The sequence below is a fragment of the Apis mellifera genome, linkage group LG11 (assembly GCF_003254395.2).
Source record: "Apis mellifera strain DH4 linkage group LG11, Amel_HAv3.1, whole genome shotgun sequence".
NCBI classification, from domain to species: domain Eukaryota; kingdom Metazoa; phylum Arthropoda; class Insecta; order Hymenoptera; family Apidae; genus Apis; species Apis mellifera.
The window spans coordinates 14,879,031-14,892,810 of record NC_037648.1 but is presented as its reverse complement, the minus strand read 5'-3'; the positions used below and the strand labels follow the sequence as shown (position 1 = coordinate 14,892,810).

Sequence of the window (13,780 nt, the reverse complement as noted above, 5' to 3'; positions counted from 1 at the left end):
TTCATTGATTCAAAAGTTATTCATATATAAAATTAATGCTTTTTAATAATTTGATAGATTACTAGGACGCCATATTGGTTTCTAAAATTCGTCCAATAAATGGAGTAATTATTTATATGTGTTGGCTATGATAAGCATTAAGTTATATAAATATTTTCAAAATTATTGAATTAGATTAATTATTTTTCCAGTTGCCTTAGATAGCCGGTGATATTAGTAATAATTATTATTTTGGTTTAAAAATTTTTTTAAATTATTTTTAAAAAATAAAGTTATTTTTAAAGTTGAATATAATTACATGTATTGTGTAGAGTAATCAAAGAAACAACATATAAAATGTATTTGTATAAATCAAATTTGATTTGTCGCGCTTAAGTAGTTATCATCTATGCAAACAGTGACTTCTGAACGAATTTGAACATCAATCAATATGATGTTCTAGTAATCTGTCAAATATACTTAACATTATTAATTTTACGTATAATTAAGTTTTAAATCAGTAGATTATAAACTTAAAATTAACTTTTTTAAATATTGTTCATCAAAAACTTTTAAAAGGTACGAAAAAAGTTAATAATTTTTAATGCTCCAAAATAGTTTAACCAAATTCTTGATAAGATTTTAATATTTTAAATATTTTAAATTCTTTAAAAATAATTTTTAAATATTTGTAATTATTAATGACAAATATTTATTCTAATATAAATTATAATTCATGACAAAGTTATAAGAATTCTTATCTTATCTTATAAATATTTTTAAGTTATTTTAAATAGTTTCTTTGCAATATAGCAATTGTTTATTATTATTGGATATTTTAATAAATATTTATAAATTTAAGAATTTATATTTAATTTAGTATTTTAAAAAAGCATATTTTTTTATAGAAAAATATTAACAAAAAATCATCATGTCAAAGGAAAATATTAATTTACCAAGAGCTCCAAAAGATTTATGTTTTTCTGAAATTGATTTTATTCAGGTAAATTAACATTAAAATTATTTTAAGTTGTAATATTTTATTAACATTATCTTAAATCAATAATTTATATTTTATAGCAAAATTTTAATGTGGATGCTTTTCTTCAAGAACATAAAAAAAATACAAAATTAGAAACAATGCGAGATGATCTTGGAATATATTTAAAATTATTGAGATCTGCTATGATTGATTTAATTAATAAAGATTATATAGATTTTGTAAATTTATCAAGTAATATGATTGGTTTAGATAAAGCTATTAATGATTTACAAACACCTTTGGGTCAACTAAGAGAAGAAGTAATGGTAAATTAAAAAAATATATATATATCTAATCTCTAATTTTTGTATAATATTACTAATAATAATTTTTTATAGCAAGTACAGCAGATTTTAGATGATGAAGTTGTGACAATTACTCATAACATAAATGAAAATAAGAAAGTTCGAGATTATAAACAAAGTATATTCAGTTTACAATATATCTATAAATCTTTAAATAAACTTACATCTATTTTATGTTTAAATACATTCCTTGAAAATCCTGTTAAAATAGACATCTTAGAACAAGCTGCAGCAGAATTTAATCAATTGCAATTTCATATGTCTAGATGCAAACTAAATATTACTAACGAAAAACAAAAAGTATGTGCATTTTTAAAAAATTTAAATAATTGAAAATAAATTTTTTATTTTTTATTATGATATATAAATAAAATTTTATATTATAGGAAAGTGAAAAACTAGAACAATCTTATATGACACATCTCAATGAATTTTTTTTAGCATGTATACAAGAACAAAATTCTATCTTATTAATTCGTTGTTTAGGAATTTATGTCACACTTGATAAAATATGTGATGCAGAGAATTTAGTGAGAAAAGAGATTATTAGTCCATTGATATATAGCATAATTAATATAGAAAATTTGCAAACTGATTTATTAGGTCTACAAAATATATATAGTAAGTTGTTGACCATCTTAAATGTAGAGCTTAAACAATTATTAGATATCACATTACATCCAAATAGGTATGTAATTTATAAAAGTCAAATTATGTATTTTATAGTACAGAAATATTTTTAGATTTTGTTTTGCAGACTTTCTGTAAAAGGTTTCAATTTTTTAGTAAATAGTTTTTGGATTGATGTAGAAGAAAAAATCGAACATTATATAAAATGCATCTTTGCTCCTGGAGATCCAATATTATTCCATTCAGTAAGTGAATAGAAATAAAATTTTATTAATATATACCATATATAGTACATAATTTTTTTATACATATATATAATTTCAGAGATATGTAGCAACTTTGGAATTTTTAGAAAAGTTAGACACTGAATGCGTTACATCTGAATGTTTAATTGCATTAAAAAATAATTCACAATACAAAAATTTTTTAAAAAAGTGGAATTTACCAGTATATTTTCAAATTAGATTTCAAGAAATAGCTAATGGAATTGAGACAATTTTAATTGAACCAATATCACCAACATCTATAAAAGGAACATTGGAATCTCTTGCATTGCAAAATGAATTTTCTCTTTATACAACTTACATTATATGGGAAAATCTACAAAAAATTTGGGATAATAATATATATCTGTATCAACTCTTTCATAAGTAAGTGAAATAAATAAAATATTTATTTATAATAACAATAATTTGCAATGTTTTGTCTTTAGATTTTGGAAATTCAGTCTTCAAATATGTGCTAGATACCAAACATGGATCCAAACAGTACTTAAAGAGGTATGCTTAATTTTTTAAATGATAAAATATATATAGATGATATATGATATATGATATCCTAAAAATTCTTTCATTTTCTTACAATAAAGAGTTATTTTATTGCAAAATTAACAAATAAATATTTTAATATCAATGAAAAATAAGCTATATGTTTCTGAGATATTATCTATCAAAACTTATTGTGTAAATAAGAGAAAAATTTTTTAGATCAATCTAATTATGATCAACAATTTTAATTTTCTTTTTATGCGAAGGTATGGCCAATAGAAAATGAAATTAACAATTCAAACAAAATAGAACATTCTACAAAACTTAATTTCTTAATCTGTTTATATAAGGATGCAGAAAAATTTATAAATATACTTCCATCTCTTTTGGAAATAGCTCGAATAAAACTTAAAGAAGAAACTCCAACAGTATTGAAATTGTTAAAAGGTTACAGCATAACATGTTAATGTTATTATCATTAAAAAATTTTTATCGTTATATATATATTCTTTCATAGATTCTCTTGATGAAACAATAAAAAATTTAAAAAAGATTTGGCCAGATATTACAAAAGAAATTGTAAATGAATTATTGAAACAATGTGTAGTACATTTGAAAGAAGTTAATGATATTCCAAGATTATTTAGACGGACAAAAAGGGACATACCAACTAAATCATGTGCCTATATTAAAAATACTCTTGCATTTCTTATCAATTTTCATGCAGATTACAAAAAAATAATACCAGATGATGTAAATTATTGGTTACAATTGACTCTTTCCTCATTAACTGAACAGTAAGAAAAAAAAATATTAAACATTGTTAAATATTAATATTATTGTTTTGAAATTTATCATTGTTAAACATTAATTTAAAAATATTTATAGTTATCTAATTTCTGTAAAAGATGTGCTTACTTCAGTACAAAAAACTGAGGAAAGTATAAGAAAATTGAAAAAAATACGTACATACCTAAATAAATCTTTAGGTCCTTATTCACCTGACGTTCAAGGAATCAGTGATGATGAAAAAATACGAATTCAATTAAAAATTGATGTACAAACTTATGTTAACATGGTAAAATTTAACATCATAATTAATTTTTTATTAACTAAAATTTATTAAATTATATATTTAAATCATTTTAGATTACAGAGATGCAGATTTCAACTTCAAATGTACTTTATATGAAAGAGTTATTATACACTGTTGAAACAGCAATAAAAAAATAAATGTTAGTTTCTTCTATTTATTTTATTTTTATATAAATTAATTTTGTTATTTGCAATAAAAATTTATTTATATATTTTTCTCTATTATTTATATATTATTCATTATATAATATTTTTTCTTTTAATAAAAGAAAATTATAATAATAATAAATTTTCTTCTTTTAATTTTTTAATGTGTTAAATTTTGAAGAACAAATATCCAAATTATTTATTTAATAGACATGTATTATTTACATAAACATATTTATATTACAGAAATCGTATTTATGATCTAATTACTTGATTATAAAATATTAAATTCTTATAATAAATTCTGATCCCAAGAATCACTTTGTGGCAATTCAATGGAAATTATTGAATCTTGATGAGGATAAGTTGGATGCCACCAATCTAAAATTTGATAATTAACAACTTCATTCAAAATAACTTGATTTGTTAATGTATTAGGAATATCTGATGTTCCAAATCCAAGTTGTAATCGATGATCTTTAAAACCAGGCATTAAAGTCATTGATACTGACTGTAAAATCAAACCAATTACAGGTGGTAACATACTATATTTTAAACAAGTTACCTATAAATTTTACAATATTGTGTAAATATAATTTTATTGTAACGATATAATATCTATTATAAATAATTAATAATTATTTATAATAAAATAAGTACCCGAAGTATTTTACAACCTTCTTCTATATTCACAGCTACATCTTCCAACATTTCAATAAAATCTGTTTTTTTACCGTTCGTATTTTTTTTTTGTTTTAATAAATTATTTGTAGTTTTGGACAATTCTTTTAATTTGAAATAGAAATACCAACGCATTTTTCCTTCCTAAAACAAAGTATTGATAATTATTTTATAACCAATTAATTTTATTAAGCATTTTTTAAATGCATTTTCGAAAAAATAAAAATTAAAAATATAATTAAAAAATATGAAAAAGAAATACATAATTATAATGCTTTTAAATAATATGAATGATGATGAAGTCAATGATATGGATTCGATCATTCTTTGATATTTGAATGAATCTTGATTTTCTATAGTAGATATATAGTAGATATAGTAATTTCAACAATTATGATTGATATCTTAAAGTTTATAATTTTAAACATCAATAATATAATTTCTACAACCAACTATAATTTTCTAATAAATTTAAATATTAATGATATCATTAACAATTTTAATAATTATTTTTGATTTTTAAATAGCTTTGAATATCAATGATAATTTCAATGAACTTCTGTAAAATTGAAATAATTTTAATCATCATCCTATGATTCATCATTTTGCTATTTTAATTTCTAATTATATAATTTTAGTCATCTTCTTAATGAAATTATCTTGACTATAATATATTAAATATCATTATATTATTTTAATGATTCCTATAATTCAAATGATAGAGAATGTTATCAATTAGATATTAACAATATAATGTCAATGATTTCAGTTTTTAAATTTCTTAAATCTTTGCAAAATTTCAAAGTTTTCAGATGACTTTAATATGATTTAAATAATAATTTCATATTATAGTTCTTAAACTAATTTGCTTTTTATAAAAATTTTCAAAATGATTCAATTATTAAAAAATATTATTGAGTATAGTATTATATATTACTACATACTTTATGCCACATAAGACAGCACTGTCTTTTTATAAGTGAATGTGGTTCATCTTGTCTTAAATAGGATACATCATCAACTTTTCTTTTCAAAGCAAAATAAGTATAATGTAATGTTCTGATGACACAAGCTCGAAGTCCATGAGTACGAACCATACATTGTGGTTGTAGACGTTCTGGTAAACCAGGAACAAATTTATAATAACTGTAATTATATTTTACTTGATATTATTATATTTAATATTTAATTAGAAATTATTATATTCTTACATAAAGAAAAACTTACGATTTATACAAATGAAACCAAAATTTTCCAGTTGAAACTACATAATAAGAACTTCTACATATTTGAGCAAATTTTCCTATAGCCTCAGGACTGATATATTCAGATATAATAAACCATATATCTAATGGATAATCTATACCTAAATAAAATAAAAATATGAATTTTTGAGCTCAAAAATATGAATTTTATTATTTGCTATTTCTTTGTACTTTACCTTCTTGTTCTTCTATATCTTTTTTAAAATAATTTGTCTTTTTATTTCTTTGATTTGTTAAAACTCCTATAAAATAAGATTAATTTAAGCTTATTTGAAACTTAATAAAATATACTTATAATTTAATATTTCTAAATGTATTTACCTTTAGTACTTTTCTTTGACTTATTCGAATCATACAAATTATTTTGGTAATTTTCATTCATTTCATTTAAAAAACTTTCTTCATCTATTGTTATTTTTTGTCTCACTATAAAAAATACTTTATTATAATTATTTATTAAACAGTATAAAAAAATAAATGAAATTGTTTTATTATATAGAAACATTAGAACATAAGATTAAAATGAATTGACAAAATAACCTTCAGAGGAGACATTTATTATTGCCTTTTTAAATCTTGTGTGTATCCGTGATGAATTTGCAAAATCATTGATAGTTATATCTGTTATAAAAAAAATAAAATATTATTTTGTCAATAATATATTACATTTTTTTTTTTACATATATTTGATGTGATGTTTAGATATTATTTTAAAATAATTAAAAAAGAATGTGTATGATTAACCTCCAATCAAATTGTCATTGCCATTTTCCACATTTACTTTTTTGCTAGATTTTTTCCTTAGAATAGGCATGATGTTAAACGTTATGTTACTATCTACAAATTAATCAGGTACCAGTTGTAACAAAATAAAACTTAAAATTAATAACTATTTACATTAATAATAGAGAATATTGTAAACACCCATCATACTTCTTACAATTAGTAAAGTCGATAAAAAAGATGTACTCTATTCATTTTCATGCCATCGTATCAACATCGTGTTGTTTTGACTGATATTTTATATTGTAGGTAATACGTTAGTTTCTTAATTACATTCAAATTATTAACTAAAAAAATGAAAAACAATAATTTAATTTATAAATTTATATATATTTAATTACTAGAAACACATGAATTGTTTTTTTAACAAGTTAATATAAACACAATATTAAATAATTTAAAGTTCGTTAATATAATTTTATTTTGTTAATACTGTTTTAATATTGTTTTAATCTTGAAATACTTTATAAAATGAATCTTTATACTGAAGAAGAAAAACGTATTTTTAATTTTTTATATCAGCAAAATTGTTGTTTAAGATGTTGTTTTCGTTTTATTGGATGGCGTACATTAAACTGTTTTGAAGATCCCATTAAATTTGCAAAACATGTAAGTATTTCTAAATATTTATAATTAAAAAATTTTTTTATAACATATAAAATTTTTCTACAGGTTAGATATATAGAAACGAAAGATATTTCTTTTAATGATGAAATACTTTGCATGGCTTGTCTGGGAATTCTCCAAAATAAGATACAAGAACAAGTTATTACAAAAGTATGTTGAAATATTTGAAATATTGATGTTGATGTTTTATATAAATTTCAATAATTTTTCAATAATAAACAGATTCAAGCTGAAATAAAAAAACAAAATTATGACAGTGGAACATTCACATGTGCATTAACAATACCAATATGCATCAGTCTTAGAGAACGCTTCTTACGTATTCAATGTGCTACTCAACTTAATCTTTCAGAAAATACTTTGTTAGATCTTAAAGTTAAATTGCAAAATGTAAAAGATGTTTGGAAATGGATAATGACTCCTAAAATAGAACAGGCTATTAAAAAACAAGTAGATTTGATAACACCTTCTCCATTTCTGATTGAAATTATTTTGACATATAAATCTAATGAGAAAGAATGTGAAACATTGTAAGTTTTCAAAATTTTTTTATTTCTATTGATAGAAATTTACTTCAATTTCAATAAAATTTTTTTATTAGATTAAAAATATATAATGAATTAAGTAACATGGGAAATAAATCTAAAAGAAAATATGATGACAATAAATTCAGCAAAAAAAATATAGAAACTATTATGACAAAAATAACAGACAAAGAATTTTCTCAGCATTTTAAAGCATTATCATTTGAAACAAATAATAGTATTCTTATAGAAAATATTATGTGTTCACATTCAAGTATTTTTATTGGAGGTAATATTTACTGTTAATTATAATGTATATAATTATAACTGTAATTATAATATGCATAAATTATTAAATAAACCATATATTCATACTATAACTTCAGGACGATATAATAAGTTATCAAGAGAACTCAGTCAAACACCATGGTTTATAAATGGTGAAAAAAAAATGCAGACATCTGTTCAAGATATACTTTGTAATCCTATTGCTGATGTAACGAAAGCTCAATGTAAATCAAATATTTTATAATTTAATATCATAATTAATAATTATAATTTTATATGACTAATAATTTTATTTATAATTTAATGTCATTTTAGCTATTAAATTTTTATCATCTGGCAGGGAAGATGTGGATGTTAGAAATATATATTCAGGAAGACCATTTGCAGTGGAATTAATTAATCCTCGATTAACAAAAATAACAGAGAAATTATTGTCAGATTTAATTAATAAAATTAATCTATCTTCACAGCAAGTACAAATTGTTTCAAATTTAAAAGTTTTATCCAGATTTGATCTGAAAAAATTGAAAGAAGGAGAAAACGTTAAAACAAAATTTTATCGAGCACTTTGTATTTGTCGTAATGCATCTAAAAATGTGCTTTCTCTTGAAAAATTAAATAATTTGAAACATTTAAAAATAATTCAAAAAACACCAATGAGAGTGTTACATCGACGACCCTTAAGCCCTAGAGAACGTTTAATATATGAAATGAGAGCTCGGTGGGTGAAACCTCAAGAATTAAAAAATTTGAACATAAGTTCTGAAGATGCCAATATTTTTTTTATATTAGATATTAAAACACAAGCTGGAACATATGTAAAAGAATTTGTACACGGCGATTTTGGACGAACAAAACCAAGTTTATGTGATATTCTTAATGTTGAAATTGATATAGTCGCGTTGGATGTAACAGGAATTAATTTGAATTGGCCATAAGAATTATTTTAATTTTTAATATTTTATTTGAAATATTTGAAATTATTGAATTAAATATTTGAATTATTTGAAATATTGTTATTATATATGCATAGATATAAAAAATATAAAAATGGTTTTAATAATATGATTTTATAATAAAAAATATATACCTCTCATAATTTTTAAAATTTTTATATTATTATGCATCTTTGTATTTTAATATCCAGAAATGTTTTTTTACAGCAGCCATAGAAATTCTTTCTGAACTTTTTCGTTTAATTAACTGTAATATAAAAATAATTATTAACTTTTATATATAATAAATAAACTTTTATGTAATAAAAAATAATAAAAATAAATAAAAATTACTTTTGATATCAAATCTTTAGCTCCTGGTGTAATTTGTTCTGGCCATTGTATATTTAATGTCTTTATTTTTGCATAAGTTTCTTGCTGTGAATCACTAAGAAAAGGTGGTCTACCAACAAGAAATTCATAACAAAGAATGCCTAAACACCAATGATCAACATATATATCATATGTTTGTCCTGATACCATTTCTGGAGGTAAATAATCTAATGTTCCACATAATGTATTTCTTCTGCAATTATTTTTATTATTAGAACTTTCTCTGATTCTGTTTTTACTATTAAATATAAAATATGTTTTGATAATGTACTATAATTATAAATGTATTTACTTAGATGATGGTGCATGAACAGACCAGCCAAAATCTGCTAACTTTATATTACCTTCATAAGTAAGTAGTAAATTCTCTGGTTTTATATCTCTGTGAATCACATTATTTTTATGACAGTATTCTAAAGCATCTGCCACTTGATAAGTATATTTAGCAGATCTAATAAAAAAATAACTTGTTGATTAAAAATAAATATATAAATTTTATTAAATTATAAATTATCTCCAAAATACATACAAGTGTTCATTAAATCTTTCATTGGGTTGTCGTTTTAATTCCTTATATAATTCTCCTCTAGCTGCAAATTCTAATACAAGATAAATACGTTTATGGTCATGAAAATATGTTAACATTTGAAGAATATGAGGATGCCTGAAAAATTTTATATAATATAAAATATATATTTATTATTAAAAAATATTTTATAAATAAAGAAATTATAAAATATGAAATTATGAAATTATAAAATATTTACCTTAAATGCGTTTGAATTTCAATTTCACGCATTACTTGTTTCTCTACACGTCCTTTCATTAATTCTACTTTATATAAAGTTTTTAATGCAACCATATAATGTGTAGTTTTTTCTCTAGCCAAATAAACACGTCCAAATTTACCTCTGCCTAGAGGTGCACCAATTTCAAAATCATCTAAATTCCATTGATATCTATAAAATAATATTTTATTTTTATAACAACATTAAAATTGCGAAATATTTATTATACTATATTATATATAATAATAATTGAAGAAAAAATTTTTCTTTTTACCTTAATCCTCTAGCTTCAACATGTTCTTCCATTTTATACAAAGTATCAAGTACAATATCCTTATAATCAGATGGAACATTAGATGGAAGTTTAAATGCTTCCATATGAGTCATTATAAATTATATGTTTTTCTAAAAATATCAGAAGATTTTTTTAAAAATACTTTTATTATTATTTATTATAAATTTATCTATTGTTGTTATTATATATTGTTATTATTTATATATTTTAAAATATTCTTTAAAACAATAATATTATATAAAATTATATAATATTTAATATTTAAATTAAATTTTTTATTAAAATAATACTCCACAATTAATCATTTATTCACGTATTCATAACAAATTCTTCATTATTTTTTAACTGACATTTTTGATTTAAATCTTTAAATATAACTGATAGATTAAAGTGACATCTACAGAGTGAAAATTAGAAAAAAGTTCGATTTAGCTATAGAATATTTTGTAATTTAATTTCAATAAAAAATTTTAATATTAAAAACTTATTTCAAAGATATATTGTAAATAAATAATTTAATTTAAAATAAAAAATAATTTTAATAGAATTTAGAATTAATAATAATATAATGTTTATTTTATGTAGTTGTGTATTTCGTTAAAGTTTCCTTTCTATATTTCATATTTTCTACTGCCTATCAAAGTATATACTTACTTATTTGCTGATCAATTTTGACATTTTATAATAAATTTTTAACAGAAACGTCATAAGAATACACATACATATACATAATGGTAAGAAAATAATTAAATTTTAAACATATTAAAATTCATATAAAAAATTAAATAATATTTGATAATATGAGTAATTAATTTCATATTTGTTTAAAAAAGATAATGTATTATAATTGCATTTTAAATTGTTTTAAAATATTTTATAAATTTATAGTATAAATAAATGATATAAATAATTTTTTTAATAGGATATATATGTGTATATATATATGTGTATTTTTGCATTTCTTCTTTTTTAGGGTAATGAAAGCTCGTTGCCTATGGAACTATGTTCCAATTGTGAGTCAATATTAAACTATTCTTGGTATCTTAAAACAATTTATTTTGTTTTAAATTTTAAAATAAATATTATATTTACATATATTCTTATGAAATAATTTTAAATTATATTTGATAAAAATATGGAATTAAATTAATAATTTTTTTATGTGTTAATTTACATATTACTTTTGATCTATTTTTGTCACCAACTAAACATAGCACCTATAAAGTATTAACCACCATATTAGTTATATATATATACAATTATATTAATTAAAAATATTCTTATATTTTTATTTTTTAATAATTAAATTAATAAATAAATTAAAATAAAAATATTAATCTTTTAGTTGATGTTGATGAAATTAGAAGATTAGGAAAACGATTTCGGAAGTTAGATTTAGATAATAGTGGTGCTTTAAGCATTGATGAGTTTATGTCATTGCCAGAATTACAACAAAATCCTTTAGTACAACGTGTTATAGATATATTCGATGCTGATGGTAATGGAGAAGTAGATTTTAAAGAATTTATTCATGGTGTTTCTCAATTCAGTGTTAAGGTATATATAAATTTTGTTACAATATTAAATTATAAATAATACATTTAAAAATAATTTCTTTTTTTATTATATAGGGAGATAAAGAAAGTAAATTAAGATTTGCATTTAGAATTTATGATATGGATAATGATGGTTTTATAAGCAATGGAGAATTATTTCAAGTATTAAAAATGATGGTTGGTAATAACTTGAAAGATACACAGTTACAACAAATTGTTGATAAAACAATATTATTTGCTGATAAGGATGAAGATGGCAAAATTAGTTTCGAAGAATTTTGTTCTGTAAGTAATAAATTCTAGAATCACAAAGAAAAAATAATCATATAAAAATATTTTTTTTTATAATTTTAGGTTGTTGGTAATACAGATATTCATAAGAAAATGGTGGTTGATGTTTAAATTATCAAGTTTATGAGAAAAAAGATATTAGAAAAAAAATTATAATAATATCAATTTGACTTTTTCATTATTAACACTAGATTTATTGGATAGTTATAAATAGAGTGAAATTATGATCATGTTAAGTCTTTAAGCCAATTTTTATATAAGTTTATTATCTTTAAATATTTTTTTCTATAGTTATTATAATTATAAATTAATGATCAATTTTCAAAAATATTGTGCATATTTATTAAATGTAAGATGTCTTAGTTGAAAGAAGACACTTAAATATTTCTTTGTTCTTAATGGCATCTAAAAATGTTTTTGATAATTTAAATAGTTTTAATAGAAATAGTTTGAATATTATGGAAAGAGAAATTTTTTTGAAATGTCATTTTTTTTATATTTATTTAAGGTTATTGATTTTTTTTTTTTTTATTAAGAAATGTGATAATAAAATAATTTTTTTATATTATATTATGTGATGAATGAAAAGTATATTTCATGTTTGAATAAATCATAATCTTTAATTGATTAAAATATATTAAATAATTATAAAACAAATAGAATAATAAACTTATTGTTTACATTAATTATTGTTATGTTTATGTTATAAATGTTTAAGATATTTATTAACAATAAACTCTATATGGTTGAATTTTATACTTATTAATACATAAATGAAATCTGTCTTCTAGTTTCCCAGCTATTAAAATATTGCTGCTTTAAAATCAATTAAATTATGCCAGAAATATTTTATATGTCATTAAAAACAAAAAAGACATTTAACTAATTTCAATATTTAAATAGTTTTTTCAGCTGACATATTTTGTAAATTATGCAAATTTTAATATGATTGGTCTTTTATATACATTCACAGAATTTAGTTTTTGGTCAAAAATTTTATAGTTATAAAATAATTTTATTATTTCATATATAATCACTATTAATATACAATTAATTAATATTGTAAATATATGTTAGCTGATTCATTCACAAAAAGCTATAAAATTATTTCAAAAATTTAATTTTATGAAAATATAATTAAAATTATATAAATTATTTAAAAAATGCCTTTTTATATTGAAATACATCTTTTAAATATTATTCTACAACATATTTTAATAATTTGCAATATATTGTTAAAAATTTTGAATTTTTATCAACTTTAAAATTTTTTTAATTTTTCAATTAAATGCTATTGTAGCTCAATAAGTAAGAATATTTTATTTAATCCATAATACAAAATTTTTAATTGAATTAAATTAATCTATTAAATTGGATAACTGTTAATTT

At 20.3% G+C, this 13,780-nt stretch overlaps 5 protein-coding genes across 11 annotated transcripts; 3 read left to right on the top strand and 2 right to left on the bottom strand.

Annotated features, from left to right (window-relative positions):
* The first annotated feature begins 66 nt into the window (after positions 1-66).
* On the top strand, positions 67-4,343 carry LOC552714 (conserved oligomeric Golgi complex subunit 2). Its single transcript, XM_625089.6, has 13 exons — positions 67-558; positions 888-982; positions 1,060-1,287; positions 1,360-1,626; positions 1,713-2,014; positions 2,084-2,201; positions 2,281-2,606; positions 2,669-2,735; positions 2,990-3,170; positions 3,241-3,520; positions 3,612-3,801; positions 3,873-3,958; positions 4,212-4,343. Exons 2-12 carry the CDS (start codon positions 911-913, stop codon positions 3,954-3,956), a joined length of 2,115 nt encoding a protein of 704 aa, XP_625092.3. The 5' UTR covers positions 67-558; positions 888-910; the 3' UTR covers positions 3,957-3,958; positions 4,212-4,343.
* On the bottom strand, positions 4,161-6,961 carry LOC409491 (transmembrane protein 183B). Of its 3 annotated transcripts, none has more exons than XM_392998.7 (9): positions 6,852-6,961; positions 6,656-6,748; positions 6,452-6,532; positions 6,233-6,337; positions 6,088-6,153; positions 5,874-6,012; positions 5,591-5,792; positions 4,626-4,790; positions 4,161-4,530 (listed from the first exon to the last, which is right to left on the bottom strand). In XM_392998.7, exons 2-9 carry the CDS (start codon positions 6,723-6,725, stop codon positions 4,258-4,260), a joined length of 1,101 nt encoding a protein of 366 aa, XP_392998.5. In that variant the 5' UTR covers positions 6,726-6,748; positions 6,852-6,961; the 3' UTR covers positions 4,161-4,257. The 3 variants fall into 3 exon arrangements, with proteins under 3 accessions (XP_392998.5, XP_026299863.1, XP_016770568.1); XM_026444078.1 differs by lacking the exon at positions 6,852-6,961 and adding an exon at positions 6,809-6,827; XM_016915079.2 differs by lacking the exon at positions 6,852-6,961 and having other exon boundaries at positions 4,161-4,476; positions 6,656-6,752.
* Positions 6,647-9,152, top strand: LOC411505 (putative tRNA pseudouridine synthase Pus10). Of its 5 annotated transcripts, none has more exons than XM_006566651.3 (7): positions 6,647-6,763; positions 7,217-7,303; positions 7,367-7,471; positions 7,544-7,851; positions 7,923-8,134; positions 8,232-8,357; positions 8,449-9,151. In XM_006566651.3, the coding sequence occupies exons 3-7, from the start codon at positions 7,418-7,420 to the stop codon at positions 9,069-9,071; spliced, it is 1,323 nt and encodes a 440-aa protein (XP_006566714.1). In that variant the 5' UTR covers positions 6,647-6,763; positions 7,217-7,303; positions 7,367-7,417; the 3' UTR covers positions 9,072-9,151. The 5 variants fall into 5 exon arrangements, with proteins under 5 accessions (XP_006566714.1, XP_006566715.1, XP_006566712.1 ...); XM_006566652.3 differs by lacking the exon at positions 6,647-6,763 and adding an exon at positions 6,805-6,939 and having other exon boundaries at positions 7,234-7,303; XM_006566649.3 differs by lacking the exon at positions 6,647-6,763 and adding an exon at positions 6,812-6,943 and having other exon boundaries at positions 7,234-7,303; positions 8,449-9,152.
* A 48-nt stretch (positions 9,153-9,200) lies between these two features.
* LOC552733 (aurora kinase B) lies at positions 9,201-10,708 on the bottom strand. Its single transcript, XM_625108.5, has 6 exons — positions 10,524-10,708; positions 10,229-10,420; positions 9,991-10,125; positions 9,754-9,912; positions 9,423-9,654; positions 9,201-9,336 (listed from the first exon to the last, which is right to left on the bottom strand). Exons 1-6 carry the CDS (start codon positions 10,634-10,636, stop codon positions 9,253-9,255), a joined length of 915 nt encoding a protein of 304 aa, XP_625111.1. The 5' UTR covers positions 10,637-10,708; the 3' UTR covers positions 9,201-9,252.
* A 441-nt stretch (positions 10,709-11,149) lies between these two features.
* On the top strand, positions 11,150-12,532 carry LOC551313 (calcineurin subunit B type 2). The gene is made up of 5 exons (XM_623748.5): positions 11,150-11,278; positions 11,518-11,557; positions 11,890-12,101; positions 12,176-12,385; positions 12,455-12,532. Exons 1-5 carry the CDS (start codon positions 11,276-11,278, stop codon positions 12,500-12,502), a joined length of 513 nt encoding a protein of 170 aa, XP_623751.2. The 5' UTR covers positions 11,150-11,275; the 3' UTR covers positions 12,503-12,532.
* The last annotated feature ends 1,248 nt before the right edge of the window (positions 12,533-13,780 follow it).